The sequence below is a fragment of the Tubulanus polymorphus genome, chromosome 9 (assembly GCF_964204645.1).
Source record: "Tubulanus polymorphus chromosome 9, tnTubPoly1.2, whole genome shotgun sequence".
NCBI lineage: Eukaryota > Metazoa > Nemertea > Palaeonemertea > Tubulaniformes > Tubulanidae > Tubulanus > Tubulanus polymorphus.
In genome coordinates, this window is record NC_134033.1 from 14,288,700 (window position 1) to 14,304,120 (window position 15,421).

Consider the following 15,421-nt stretch of genomic DNA (forward strand, 5'->3'; position numbering starts at 1 on the left):
CTGATAACCTCGATGTCATCAATCGCTATTAGTTGATTAATGTAACAGCTGATAAAACATTTAGCAATCTGGCTGCGGCAAGCGAGGGTGGAATTGGTACTGAAACTCGACGAGTGAGGAGAGAGCGGGTAAAAAGATGTGCCTATTTCTGAACGGCAAACCGAAATAAAGGTAGGCTACAGAAACCCAAACCCTGTGGCAATCTTTTGGTCGTTTTTGAATTTCGTCCGATTAAATAAGTTTTCTCGATAAAACCACTTATTTCCCGTCAAACAGTCAAAAAGGCGCCACCCGTCCAGATCAATTACCTATTGAGAAATAGTGATGCAATTTTGGAGCCCACACCGGTCATTTGCACTATGAAATTAGTCAGTGCCGTATAACGTGAAAATTCATTAGCCAATATAGAAACTGATTGTGGTGACTGGGGCCCTCTGTTGTGAGGTGAGGTGCGAGCCAAGGCTGGGGCCTTCAAAAATCCTACCACGCCAGATCAGATGCCGATGGCACAGCAGCCGCGAGCTTCACCCACCCAGTGAGTCCTGTACTGTCTCCACGACCACAGTGATCTACGTCGTTCTACAATCCTAGTGGTAGGCTACAACAGACACTAAGGTTCTTTGGACCGTGAGCAGGCCCCTAAAAAACCCAGTAATCTATCTGTGGTTTAGTTTCGCAATACTTAGGCTAACGCCTAAGGATAGGACATTTTCATAAACCACGAACCCATCCGATTATTAAAGCTTGACCACCAACGATTAGGTAACTAAACTATATCAGAATTATGCAGTAAGACTTCCGTTTTTTGACAGAATTCGGTTTTTTTCATTTTCCTGGTCAAAAAGATAAAAAGAAAAAAAATACTGAGATAGCATCTGAAAACACTTCAATTTAAAAAAAATCTAGCTCCCCCAGTGTGGCATTTGGATATCGACGATTTTCCTTTTTTTTTCCTTTGGCCACTAACATCTCTGAACTATAGAAAGCTCTTTGTATCAGGCCTTCATTTGATGCTTGTAAATTGTGCTACCCTCCTCAACCGCAATCTGCCTTTGTGGCCTTTCTGCATCAGTATTTATTATTGTGTTGAATTCTGTTTGTTTTCAGCAGCAATGTAAAAAACTTTCCTTTTTTGATGGATGAAAAACCCAGAAAGGACTGTGTGACTAATGATGACCAGCAGAAGAAAAACAGAATGGACTTAAACAGCAATCTACCTACTCCACAGATTTACAGTGATCTACCTACTCCACAGATTAACAGTGATTTACCTACTCCAATGATATCCAGTGATCTACCTACTCCACAGATTAACAGTGATTTACCTACTCCAATGATATCCAGTGATCTACCTACTCCAAAGATATCCAGTGATTTACCTACTCCAAAGATATCCAGTGATCTACCTACTCCACAGATATCCAGTGATCTACCTGCAAAGATATCCTGTGATTTACCTACTCCACAGATATGCAGTGATCTACCTACAAAGATATCCTGTGATCTACCTACAAAGAGCGATCTATCTACGCCAAAGATATCCTGTGATCTACCTACAAAAATAACCAGTGATCTACCTAAATCACTGGCTATGAATGAAAACATTTCCGATGACAAAAAAACTGTCGTCAAAAGTGAAGTCATCGATGTCGAAGATAAAAAACCAAACTTGAACTACATTGCATCATCAAAAATGAACTTCGACGGTGCCTCGATGCCTGATCAGAAGAATTTTCAACTTTCTTCACCCGGAAATGCGAAAAGAGCTAAACAGGACTCGCGTCTGCCGAAATTAGTTCAACCTCAAAGTATTCTACCGACCTCGTCAAAGGTCACCGTTAAAAAGGATTCTACCGCTGTTCAGGGTGATGCCAGAAATTCAAACGATATGAAGCGTGTTGTGCCAGCACCCGCCGGAAGGGCCGCGTCGACGCCTCGCCCCCGGGTGGACACTTCGATTGCGGACGACGACGAACGCAAAATGTCGCGCGAAGGAGTCGAGGAGACCGTCAGCGAGGAAGTGTTCTCGAATTATCGACACAACGAGGTCGTAGCCGGCTGTCGGCCTCATCCGGGCGACATAGTCGAGGCCGGTTCGTTAGCCGCGATCTCTCTCCCGCCGGCGGTTTACGACCTAACCGCGTCCATCCCGGAACGCGTCATCAAAGACTGTCTGCTGAGTTCGCTGCAACTTGAGGGCGTTCTTCACGCATGTCAACGTCATCGGGTAATACTACCGAATGGAAATCGCGCCGGATTTTTCATCGGCGACGGCGCCGGTGTGGGTAAAGGTCGGCAGATCGCCGGCGTTATTTTGGATAATTTCGCGCGCGGACGAACGAAGCACGTCTGGTTCAGTATTTCGGCCGATTTGATCGTCGACGCTAAACGAGATTTGAACGATATCGGGTGCTACGTGAAAGTGATCGAGGGTTGTAAACAACTCGATAAAGAGACCAGGTACGAATTTAGAATTACGAAAATCTAAGGTACTCATAAAAAACCTCGTAAAAGGCCTTAGTTTAAGTCATTGAGGCTTGTTAAAACCCAGGGGCCGGTTCCATAGTCAGGACTTAAGACCAGTCTTACCAAATCTAACGACTTAAGACCAGTCTCAAGATTAAAGACCGCTTTTGGTCTTAAGTCTATGGAACCGGCCCTATGTGCTGATATTACGAACTGGTTTTAACTCTTGGTTTAAGTCTTCAACTATAAGTCGATTGAGTTAGCCACTGGGTTTATATTAAGTTAAAACCAGTCTAATATCGGGCCTAGGTTGAAATTTAAAACAATGGGGAACTTGGGAAAAGGAGGATTCCGCTTGTGGTAGGATCCACCGTGGTACACGGGTTTCTTCCTGAAACGAGTACCACTAGTGGTAAGTGAGGATCCCCCAGGTGTCTCTAGTGTGCAGTAGGACATCAACTACTGTGACAGTAGTCTAAAGGATTCCACTTATGGCAAGTGAGGATCCACCAGGTGTTGTTGGTGTAAAGTAGGATATCGATTACTGTGGCAATTATAGAGGAATCCACTAGTGGGAGTGAAATCCACCAGGTGTCGCTAGTAGTAACGTATCGTTAATTTATTGTAGAATATTTGGTCTACCGTCCGGTTTTAAAGATGGCGTTATATTCAGCACGTACGCGACGCTCGTGTCGTCCGTACAGCGCGGCACGGGCGGCATCTCCGCGTCGAGACAAACTAGACTCGATCAGCTGATCAACTGGTGCGGCGGTAAAGACTTCGAGGGCTGTCTCATTTTCGACGAATGTCACAAAGCCAAGAATTTCATTCCGGTAAAAATCGCGAGTTTAAATATGTTTTTAAACTAAATTAGCTCAACCGCTCAACCTTTTCAGTGCTGACCTATTGGTATCTGAACGTACTGGAGATAATTTAAAAATTTAAAAAGATTCCACTCCAGTGTTTTGAAGAACAGAAATAGCGCTTAGTGCAACTACACCGTGGTGCGATATATGGATTTTTTTCCTTAACCCTTTCAGTGCTGACTTAATAATACCCTATAGGGCTGAAGATAATTTGAAAATTCTGAAAAATTCCACCCTAGTGTGTTGAATAACGGGATAACCACTATAGTGCATCTACACCGCGGTGCGGCGTATCGTTAGTTACTAGTATTTCAATATGTTTGACAGGTGCTGCCATCTTTCAAGAGATAACTATATTTATACGCTGCACTGCGGTGTAGATTCACTGAAAGAGTTAAGCCCCTACAATATAGGCGTTTACATTGTTACCTTTTGTTTTCAGGGTAAAGAGCAAAACAGTACGAAAATCGCTTTGGCAGTTACAGAAATTCAGAGGTATTGTTGTTGGTATTATTGAAACTATACACGAAATCAACGTGATAATAAAGAGTGAAAATTTGATTTGTATTTGTAGGATTTTGCCGAAGGCGCGGGTTTTATACTGCAGCGCCACCGGTGTCAGCGACGTTAAGAATATGGTAAGATATTGAAATAGATGCGGTCCTTCGAATAACAGCTTCAACTATTAGCTTTAAGAATGAACTTTCATTTCATTTAACTCGTTGCTGTGGTACTGGATCCTTTCACTGCATACAACTTAGAGAGTTTTTCGGAAATTTATTCTATCGATTCTAGGCGTTTATGGAGCGTTTAGGATTATGGGGCGACGGCGCGCCATTTCCGTCGTTCGAACAATTTCTCGACTCCGTCCAGAAACGAGGTTTAGGTCAGTATCCCGATGAGACGAGTAGCGCGATGAATTCGGCGTAAACGACTCGCGCGTGTATGTAACTGTTCGGTGTGTTTATTTTCTGCGCAGGTGTGGCTGAAATGCTAGCTATGGAAATGAAGGCGTCTGGTTTATACGTATCGCGAGGTTTGAGTTTCAGACAAGCCGAGGTAAGTGTATTTTCGAATTCATTCTGAGATCGCGGCTGCGTTTGCCGTGATCTTCAATTATCTTACAGCGACAGGCTATATCAGAGATTCCTGTAGTCTGGAAAGCCTTTTGACGAAATAAGTCATCGTTTGCTTGGAATGGATGTCATTTTCTATTTATTCAATGGATGTCATTTTCAATCTCGGGGTTCGTTATGACCTTAAAACAGGGAATTCTTTTGAATTAAAGAAACCTTTTTCATTCTTGACGATGACGAGTGGGTATTGAAAATTGAAGGAGTGGGCTAGTTTGTAGGAGTGGGCTAGTTCGAAAGCATGCAAGTTGTATGTCGGCTTGTTGAATGAGTAGACATTGCTGATTGAAGGGATATGGGACGGGTCTGCGGCTGAATATCACTGTCCAAGATGTGACATTGTGTATTTTGGCACTGTTATTCAGCCATGGATCATCTCCAAACTTCCTCCAGTTACATGCGTGAAATGTAAAATATATTCCTAAAAATGGCAACTAATGACACAGACATAAGATTCAGCTGTAATGGTTTCCTTCAACGAAATCGCATTAAAATCCCGACCTGACTATGACTTGAGTTTAGTTTCTATCCGTAAGAGCTCAGCTACTCCCAAAAATATTCATTTGGAGCTTTCCCTTTCTCGAGTGGCTGGCTCTGGTGGATTTGGATTTGTTGTCGGCTAAAAATGTTCATCATGGAGACACTGGTTCAGATTCGAATTTCCATTGGAACCATCCCTTTCACTAATGGGTGGCTCCAGGTGGACTTTTTACTTAGCTCCTGGTTCAGATTCATTGTGTTTTATTTTGCAGTTTCTCAGTTTAGAGTGTAACTTAAGTTCGGAACAGATCATAGTTTATGATAACGCGACTCATGTCTGGTAAGATTTGAAAAAAAACTGCCCAGTTCATAACAATGTGTATTGCGAAGATCCGTTTCCTGAAAAGACGGCTCCATATTTCATTGCAGGAATGAAGTTCGCAAAGCGTTGGAAGTGGCTATAACGCGTACGCGGACTACGAATCAGCGTATTTGGGCGAGTTTTTGGGGATGTCACCAACGTTTCTTCAAACAGTTGTGCATGTGTATGAAAGTACCGTCCATAGTGAAAGAGGCCGAGGAAAGCCTGGCGTCCGGACATTGTATCGTTATAGGACTTCAAACAACCGGAGAGGTAGGATTGTACCTTGCACCCCCTCACACATTTTATACCTTGTCGCTGTTCTTACAATTTTTGATCATCCACATTTCCACCACTTTCAGAACTTAACCCGAGATATTCTTAATTGAAAATCAATTAAAAACACCAGAAATTAAACATTTAGCACACTTTTACTAACCGATCATCCACGCTAGTTTACGTGTGTTCATAGCTTCACCTGAGACATTTTAACTGAAAATCAACTACAAATACCAGACATTCTATCAGCTAATTTTCTAAAACTGATCGTCCACACTTCAAATATGTTCAGTGCTTTACCAGAGACATTTTTCATTGAAAATGAACTAAAAATATCAGACATTAGACATTTTATCATCACACATTCAAAAACTGATCATCCACGCTTCACGTGTGTTCAGATTTTCACCAGAGACATTTTTAATTGAAAATCAACTACAAACACCAGATATTAGACATTTTATCTGCATTTTGCAATTCATTGAAATCGATTGTGTTGTTTGTAGGCGAGTTTGGAGAGTGAAATGTCTCGTACGGGTCACAGCGTCACCGGATTCTCGTCGCTGTGTCGCGAGATTCTCTTCCGATTCATCGACGAACACTTCCCGACGATGATCGAACGCAGTCAACTAGACGACCCCAGAGACACCTGGTGTCTGCAGGCGAAAAACATGCTGCTCGAGTTCACGACGAAAATCAACCTTCCCGACAGGTGAATATCGCCGTAACCAGTAAAACTTTGTTCCCTGTTCCACCAGTCAGGGTACAACCTCGATTCCTTAAAAACTCCATCTAAATGGGAAATGCTTTTAAAGGCGCTGGAAACTTTTTCAATTGATGCAAAATGCCTGAAACTGCTTTTTAACTCCTTCAATTTTGTGAAATAGGCAACAAGAGTTTGTAGTTGTATAGCAACTACGCCTAAATCGGTGTAGTTTGGAGTTGGTTACTAAATTAGGCACCGAGTTAAGGCAGTGTACTTATTATACCCCGGGGGTTGGTTTTATAGACCGGTTATAGCTTTAACTAAATTCATTTTCAATTGAGTTAACCCCTGGGTTAAAGTAATACCAGTCTATAAAACGGGCCCTGAATTCTAACGGTTTACTGAGATAAACTGTACCCATTTATTTACGAGGAGTCTTCAGTAACTGGGATATAAAAGGGATGCAGACGCTTCCTAGAAATTTAAGATTTTCACCTTGAAAACTCCTTACATCCAGAAATGACCGATCTGTTAACGCCACCATTTCATTTCTTCATTCGAATTGATCGGTTTCAGTCCGCTGGACGAGATCGTCGACCGACTCGGCGGTCCGGATAAAGTCGCCGAGATGACCGGACGCCGCGGTCGAATCTGTCGCCGGTCGGAGAACGACCGACCGCACTACGAGTTGAGGGAACACGACGGCGGTGTCGATAGTCTCAATGTCAAAGAACGTAATCTGTTCATGGAAGGAAAGAAACTCGTCGCGATTATTTCTGACGCAGCTAGTACCGGTAGGTTTTTAACCCTTTCAACTGCGGTGTATACATCAGTGATGGATTTTGCTAGTACACCGCAATGCAGTGTATTGATGTAATTAGTAATTATCCCTCTTGAAAAATGGCAGCGCGTGTCAAACATAGTGAAATACTAGTAACTAACGTTACACCGCACCGCAGTGTAGACACACTATAGTGGTATTCCCGTTGTTCAACACACTAGGGTGGAATTTTTTAGAATTTTCAAATTATCTCCAGCTCTATAGGGTATTAATTAGTCAGCACTGAAAGGGTTAACGATATGTTTAGTATAGTTGATCGACAGTCTTTGATCTCGTCTATCTATAGTAAAACCCAACGTGCGCAATACAAGGAGATACAGAAACACATTTGACAAACATGTTTGATCTTGAAAACACTGTTTCCTGAAATCTTGTTTCAAGTACCGGGTAAGCGCACACGACACAGGCACATACGCTCTGTTTCCACGTTTCCGGCGCCCAGTGCTTTGGACTTTACGATATAACTCTATGCTTTAACTCGTCGTAAAATGAACCGGACCCAGTTCCGCAGTTGTGAGTTCAGATTCAACTCGGAGCTAAGTAATTAGAAATATTGAATTAACTCTAACTGCGTTGAGTTACCTCTAACTCAAAACTGTGGAACTGGGCCCAGTTGAACTCGCTTATCTCCGATCAACCGGGATTGGAAAATGTTGTCTGACTTAAACGAAATCCGAATAATGTGCTCTCGTTTGAATAGAAGTAACCTAGAGAGAGGACTGGAATTTTAGTCCGAAATAAGTGAAAATCGGAATAAAACCGATCGGAATTTAACGCATTTTACTGAACTAACTGGATACTCAAGGATTTAAGTCTCGTTGTTTTAGGTATATCACTCCACGCGGATCATCGAGTCGGCAATCAACGCAGACGCATTCATTTAACGATCGAGTTGCCGTGGAGCGCGGATAAAGCCGTCCAACAACTAGGACGATCGCATCGTTCAAATCAGTCGAGGTGAGCAGTGGTTACTTCGGGGTTCGTTTCCAAGAAAGTTCATTTTTGGTCATTAAGCTATCGGTCTATCAATGTTTTCAATGAGGACAACAATCAAAACTGAAAAGGGGTTTAAGCTTAAACTTCTGGGGCCGGTTGCATAGTCATGGCTTAGACTTAAGACCAGTCTAAGACCAACTTAATTCTTCTTGGGAGCCACTCATTCGCATGTGCTCCACTCATCCACATGTATTCCACTCATCCACATGTATTCCACTCATCCACATGTATTCCACTCATCCACATGTATTCCACTCATCCACATGTATTCCACTCATCCACATGTATTCCACTCATCCACATGTATTCCACTCATCCACATGTGCTCCACTCATCCACATGTATTCCACTCATCCACATGTATTCCACTCATCCACATGTATTCCACTCATCCACATGTATTCCACTCATCCACATGTATTCCACTCATCCACATGTATTCCACTCATCCACATGTATTCCACTCATCCACATGTATTCCGCTCATCCGGTATTGTTTGTCTGTTACAGCGGACCGTTGTATAAACTACTAACGACTAATCTCGGTGGAGAGCGCCGGTTCGCTGCGGCCGTCGCGCGGAGATTACTCAGTTTAGGAGCGTTGACTAAAGGAGACCGTCGAGCGGCTACCGGCGCTGATTTGACTGATTTTAATTTCGACACGCCGTACGGACGGTCGGCTCTACGCACCATGTATAACGCTATAATCAAGGTTCGTTACTCGGCCAGTTAACAAGAAAATACTAATCCTTGTTGTTAGGATGATTTATAAAGAATCCCCACGATAATGTACCAATGAAAGAATGATATCAAGTCCTCGTGAAGATGACTATTAGGTTATAGTCGAAACGTCAAATAAACTACCAGCTCGAGGAAACATTTTCTTACTTAATATAATTTTTTCGTTGGTATTATGGCATTCTCTATATGTTACTCTGCCAGTGTTACTGCGGCAAGCGGTGATCTGCTGGGTTCACCTTTCTGATGTCATATTTTTATTGATAATTGTAGCAGTGGGTCAAGAAAACTGCCCACTAAGTTTCACATCGAAATGCCTTTCATGAGAAATGTGGTTAATAGCTTATTCTATAATGTGTCTTTTTCTAAGGTCTCTGCATGGACAGAGCTGCCAACTGTGAAATACTGATTACAAGAAATACTGATTTGATTTGTTTGAAATATGAAGGATGTTACTGACAGTCTTAATGTTGATATTTGAACATTTTCTTTCATATTTCAATAAGATGTTACTGAAAAAAATTCGATTTGTTTTCGATGGCACTTTTCAGTGGTTGGCAGCCCTGCATGGATATGTTAACCTGCTCTTGAAAACGCCAAACAGAATTGTTAAATCATCAACTGTGGGTTTTGCTCAATAACTCTGAAATATTGAGGTTGATTTCAGTCGTATTTACTACATGTTGTTTACAGCGAGAACTGCCAAATGGAATCATTGAATCCGAGGTGATCGGCGATTGCGCAGACTTTCAGATATTCTCCGGATTGTTGACGGATTGTTTGCCGTTGATGGGTATCGTCGACAGTCAAGGTCACGTCGGGCAGGTTCTGAAGGAGAAAGACTTGAACGACGTCGGCAAATTTCTGAATCGAATCCTCGGCTTGTCGGTCAGATACCAGAACATCGTAAGTCGTATCCGATATATATATATAAGGGTGGCTCCGAAATTATCCGAATCAGAACTGTTACGATTTGTGACTATAAACGCTGTTCATAATTTTGGAGAAATTCATACAAATATGGTTCTTACGGGTTTCCGGAAGTTTTGAAAATGGGGATTTTCTTCCAGGCCCTATGAAAAGTTATGGAATATTTTTTCTCTATGGCTATGGAGAAGGTATGGAAAATCAGAAAATGGTCTCAGAATAGGATTTTCCTACATTACCTGTTCTAGGTTGGGAATGTATAGCTTAGGGGTATGGAAAATTTTTAATCCGGGCGTGGAAAAGATATGAAAAATGAAATCGGGAAACCTGTAAGAACCCTGAAGAAATCAATTTTGTCTCAAGCTTCAAATAATGATGTGTAATTCTCAAATCAAACTCCTTTCCAATAGTTCGGTGTAATTTTTTCGTTGCAGATTTTCACGTATTTTAGTAAATGTCTGGAGAACGCGATTCAAATCGCGAAGAAAGAAGGGCATTATAACGAAGGCCTCGTTGATCTGACCGCGACGTCTATTAAAATACACGGCGTACCGGAGACCATCTTTCAGGACAGTCTTTCAGGAATCGAAACTAAGTAAGTTACACAGGGTTTCGATTGAAATATGGGAAATGCAAATATCGGATATCTGCAATAGAAAATCGTTTAAAAAATGTGAAATATTTTTTAAAATAAGTGAAAAATGTGAAATACTTCTAAAAATCAGTGTGAATTTATGAAAAAGTGCGAAAAATTTAAGAAAAGTAAAGTCAAGATAATTTGAAATACTTCGATCCATTTTCAGGCACAAAACGTTGATCGTAGACCGCGGAATGAGTCTCCAGGTGGCGTTAGAGAAGAGTCGAAAATACACGGGGAAACACGACGGATTCTACGTGTCTCGTAACGAGGTCAGAGGTCATAAGTTCTATCTGTTAGCGATGCAGAGAGAGAACTCGACGCACATGTTTAAGATAGCCAGGTGCGCATTCAACAATAGCCCCATTAGCTAGCTGATATTTTATTTTAGTACTTTAACACCCACTAAACCAAGGGGGCTGGCAAATTATTCCAAAAACTCTGAAATGAAAGAAAAATATTGACACTATATACAGGGCTCTTATAGATTAAGGAGGATTAGGAAATTCCAGATTTATTTTTCCCTGTAGTTGGAAAATCCTGAAGTCAGGCAATTTTGACTTCAAGGAATTGGAATTTCAGGTGTCTTGTTGTTCTTGCTGGTGACGAGTGGCACAAGGAACCTCTTGATAAGAAACAGCATCCACTGAAAATATCTTATAATTTCATCAGGGAATTTTATTTTCTGGTTTCTTGTTGTTCTCGCTGGTGACGAGTGGCACAAGTAACCTCTTGATAAGAAACAGACCCCACTGAGGATATCTTATAATATAATCAGTGACCCCTTTGGTTGAGGGACTTCATGCATTCCCTGATCCGCAAAAACCCTGTATACGTATATTAAAACAGAATTAAAAGCCTTCAATCTGTAGGGATACTAAAATCCTTGAAGCCCTCAACAGTTTTATGGTTGGTTTCCATAGACAAGTGGCTGTCCAATATCAATAGTAGATAAAAACCCACAATAAAAAGAAAAAACTATCTTGTAGCTTAACGTTTCAACTCAATTCTATGAGCCATTATCAAAAACTGTTTTTGATAATGGCTCATAGCATTGAGTTGAAACGTTAAGCTACAAGATAGTTTTTTCTTATTATTGTGGGTTTTATCTACTAGTTTTATGGTGTTATTAAACAAAGCGATGTTTTGTCATTTTCTAGACCGAATACCGGTATGTCGGCGTTCGACGAAGAATTGTCGTGGTTGAATAATAAATATATCAAAGTCGCGCCGCATAAACTGGAATCGGCGAAGGAAGGATGGAACGAAGCGTACGACAGAATGAAATCAGAATGTATACACGGTCCGTTGTGTAAACACGGCCATGATTGTACAGGTAAATAATCCTCTCCAACATAGCTTAGTTACGCGATGTAAGTTGTTGGACCAAAGGGTAACTTCGTTCAGCAATTTGTCTAGGAAATCACTCTCATTAACCAGTCACCAGGCTGAATTGTGAATTATTGAGTTGAATGCGTAATACCGCAAATATGTACAGTCTCGATATTGAGTGGGGTAGCCTTCAGATCGAGCTCATTATGAGTAAGAAACAAAACCCTTATTATGGTACATTGATAGACGCCGCAGTGGTATTCAGCGATTGTCCGAGCGGGAAGGCCGTTAATTACAGGTATCTATTTGCAAAGGGGTCACGATAAAGTGCTTGTTGTGATCACTGCTGTTTCAATTCTCTTCTAAGACTAAGAAAATTGATCCGCGCAATGAATAACAACAACAGAAAGCTCATCGTCGATAACAATTGTAATTCCGCGCGGCGCGAGATTCAACCATTTGTTTCTCAGAGTTTGTCTAATGCAGTCGTGGTATTATTATTATTATTGATTATTTTCAGTCGGCAGTCGATGTTATAAAGTTCATCTATTGTGCGGAGGTATTGTTTCGATGATGGCGTTGTTAGAAGCGAGCATCGCCCGATTCGGCACTAAACTACAACTCACGTAAGGAAACTTCGCTCGAAAATGATTAATAACCAATCCTAAGATGATGATATTTTTGAAGTTAATTCATCTAACATTATCGGGGTCCCTCTGAATCCTTAAGAACTCCATCAAAGTGGAAAATGCTTTTAAAGGTGCTCGAGACTCTTTCAATTAGAGCATAATGTCAGAAACTCCTTCAATTTTGAGAAATAGTCAATTAGAAATTTTTGTCTAGTTCGTAGTTGTACCGAAATCTACGGGTACCACTAAATCCGTACTGTTAGGATCAGGCTTGATTTTTACCCAATTAGGCAGTAACCGAATTAGAAACCAAGATATATAGACTACGCCTAAGTCAGTTGAGTTGGAACCAAGATCTATTTTTGTTACCTGATTAGGTGGTACCATAAATAATAAACCAAATAAAAAACCAAGTTTAGTAGTGTCCAGAATGAATATATGTTTATGAAACGACCAAATTACCAGTTGTATAGAAAGGCATGTAAACCCACAGTGGAAATAAACAACTATTTTGACTACGAATACCGGTATGAATTTATACAGATTAATATGTGTGACCGCACTTTAGAACTTATTGATCGAGAGTAAATATGGCACGACTAGCAAATAAATATGAGTTTAGTTTAGGTTTGGCATGATTTAATGTCTAACAGCCTCGGGGTCATTCTTATTACGTACGCATTAGGGGAGGGGGGAGGGGTCAGTGCAATTGCGTACTGTAATGCTTAATGTATATGAAAAAATTTCAAATTTTATGCGTACATAATAAATGAATGATCCCCTCCCTGTTTGTTATTTTCCAGCGCAGCCGAGAAGAGTTTACGTGTCGTACGCTGTGAGCTCGACGGCGGCGAACGAATCGTCGGCGTACGATTCCCCGAAGAGTTGATTCCCGACGTCGAGAGAAGTTTGAAAGAGCGACGACTTTGCGAGAAACTACGACAGAAAGGAGTCAATGTAAGATGGTCAAAGAATTGAGAAAAATTAAATTAGAACTTATTCGAATTTTGATTGTGCGATTGTACAATTTAAACAAAATTTTCGATTGAATTAAAGAGATCGATATTGGAAAATTTTTATAAATTTTTGCAAAATTTGTTTGTAAATTTGATTGAAAAATGAAATTTATTTTAAAATTTGTAAAATTTAAAGAAGTTTGTCAATTGAAAAAATGGGATTCATATTAGAAAATTTTCAAATTTTGTCAATTTTTGAGAAATTTATTGAATATTTTGTTGAAAAAATAAGATAAAATTTTTTTTTTTTTTCAGACTAGCGAGCTACCGCCGGGTGTTGCCGCGGCGATGGTTCAACAATTAATGCGTACGAACGCGTCGCTCCTGGATACGAGTAGCGTCGCGCAGCAGACGATTGAACCGGCCGCGCCCGTCAAACCGAACTGCCTGAAAAAAGCGACCACCGAACCGCCGACGATGCTGTCGTTTTTCAAGGTCGTCGATAAGAAAACGCACGAGCGCGCCGTCACGACCGGTTTGAAAAACATCCCGACGTCCAACAACGATAACGACGTCACCGGGAAAAAATCCGACGCAAAAAATTTGACTAAAAGGCGTAAAATGGACTCGAAATCGGATAGTATCGCGACGAAGGATCCCGATTGGTGCGAATCCGCGGGAAGCCGCGCGCGCAATTCGCCGATTAATCCGGCGCGAAAACAGACTCAGATATCCCTGCGGCAACCGACGCCCGTTCCCGTCGAGATCGTCGTGCTTAGCGATAGCGAGGAGGAAACTGAGAACGAGAAGAAGGAGGAATCGACCGTCGACGAGGGTCGGACGGAATGCGCTGCGACAACCGAACTCGCGGAGAACGACTCATCGTCGTCGTCATCGGCGCAAAGGAGGAAATCGGCCCGCAAATCTCTGAAACGTAATTACTCGCAGACGTTAGACACGGAGGATGAGGAGAATGAGGAAAATAACGATAACATAAAACGAGGAGATGATGATGATGATGGGACTGAGAGCGGCACGTCGAAAATGGAATCCTCGGCGAACTCGTCTTCCGCGCGTAAAAGCAAACGAGGCCGACCTCGTAAAACGGCGGCAGATTCGGATAAACGAAAAACTAACGCGAACGAGGATTCTTCCTCGCGTGCGAAAAAACCTTGCGGACGCCCTCGCAAATCGAACGATTGATTGAACGCAGTTGCAGTTGTTTCGAAGTGGAGAGATTTGGTGAAATCGGTGGGATTTTCTCTCAGCTCCTCAGTGTATAAACGTGTAGTTCAATGAATCTTAATGATCCTAATGCATTTATGTTTTTGTTCATGTCATTTTATGAAGTCGTGTAGAAATGAATTTTTTTTTTTTAGAATGAAAATCGGGAATAACGAAATTTGTGAACTGTTCTCGATCATGTGTGAAATTCATGTTTTTCAATTGGTGCAATTGGGAGCGTGTGCATTGATAGAAATAGATACGCGGTAACCCAGCTATCAATCTGCAACCTGGACCCTGCCGCCCCTCAGGCATTCAATACTTAATCACAATTTTGATAATCCATTGTGTTCAGTGCTTCACCTGCGATATTTTGATTACGGAAAATGAACTACAAACACCAGACATTAGACATTTTATCGGCTCACTTTCAAAAATGGATCCCCCACACTTCACATGTGTACAGCTCTTCACTTGAGACAGTTTTAGACTTAGTGAAAATGAACTACTAACACCAGATATTAGATATTTTATATATTAGAGCATACTTTCAAAAACTGATCGTCCATTCTTCACATGTTTTCAGGACTTAGCCTGAGATTTTTGAAAGAACTACCGAGTCATGACTACCAACACATAAATCTTGTGTGTTCCCGGTTCAGGACCTAGCTGGAGAATGTCTGAATGGGTCGGTCCAAATCATGTATATATTCGTAACTGATGTACTGTAATATCGCGCTGTTCTCACTCTGATGAATGATGTGTATGCAAAAAGACGGCAATTTTATTTGATACAATACAAAGTATTTTCTCTTTACAAAAATCAGTTCGTTCTCTTTTCAATCATACA

At 41.3% G+C, this 15,421-nt stretch overlaps 1 protein-coding gene across 1 annotated transcript; it reads left to right on the plus strand.

Annotated features, from left to right (window-relative positions):
- Positions 1-91: 91 nt before the first annotated feature.
- LOC141910988 (uncharacterized) lies at positions 92-15,355 on the plus strand. Its single transcript, XM_074801912.1, has 20 exons — positions 92-171; positions 1,111-2,460; positions 3,095-3,299; positions 3,775-3,827; positions 3,907-3,970; positions 4,128-4,218; positions 4,312-4,391; positions 5,218-5,285; positions 5,375-5,579; positions 6,092-6,297; positions 6,868-7,085; positions 7,960-8,089; positions 8,639-8,840; positions 9,560-9,772; positions 10,228-10,388; positions 10,597-10,773; positions 11,591-11,766; positions 12,283-12,388; positions 13,195-13,348; positions 13,663-15,355. Exons 2-20 carry the CDS (start codon positions 1,136-1,138, stop codon positions 14,548-14,550), a joined length of 4,722 nt encoding a protein of 1,573 aa, XP_074658013.1. The 5' UTR covers positions 92-171; positions 1,111-1,135; the 3' UTR covers positions 14,551-15,355.
- Positions 15,356-15,421: the final 66 nt, after the last annotated feature.

Bases quoted from the DNA above. Each gene is read 5' to 3' on its own strand.
- LOC141910988 (XM_074801912.1), top strand. From the start codon at position 1,136: ATGGATGAAAAACCCAGAAAGGACTGTGTGACTAATGATGACCAGCAG. The intron at 11,767-12,282 runs GTAAATAATCCT...GATTATTTTCAG, and splicing joins ACACGGCCATGATTGTACAG to TCGGCAGTCGATGTTATAAA. The intron at 13,349-13,662 runs GTAAGATGGTCA...TTTTTTTTTCAG, and splicing joins TACGACAGAAAGGAGTCAAT to ACTAGCGAGCTACCGCCGGG.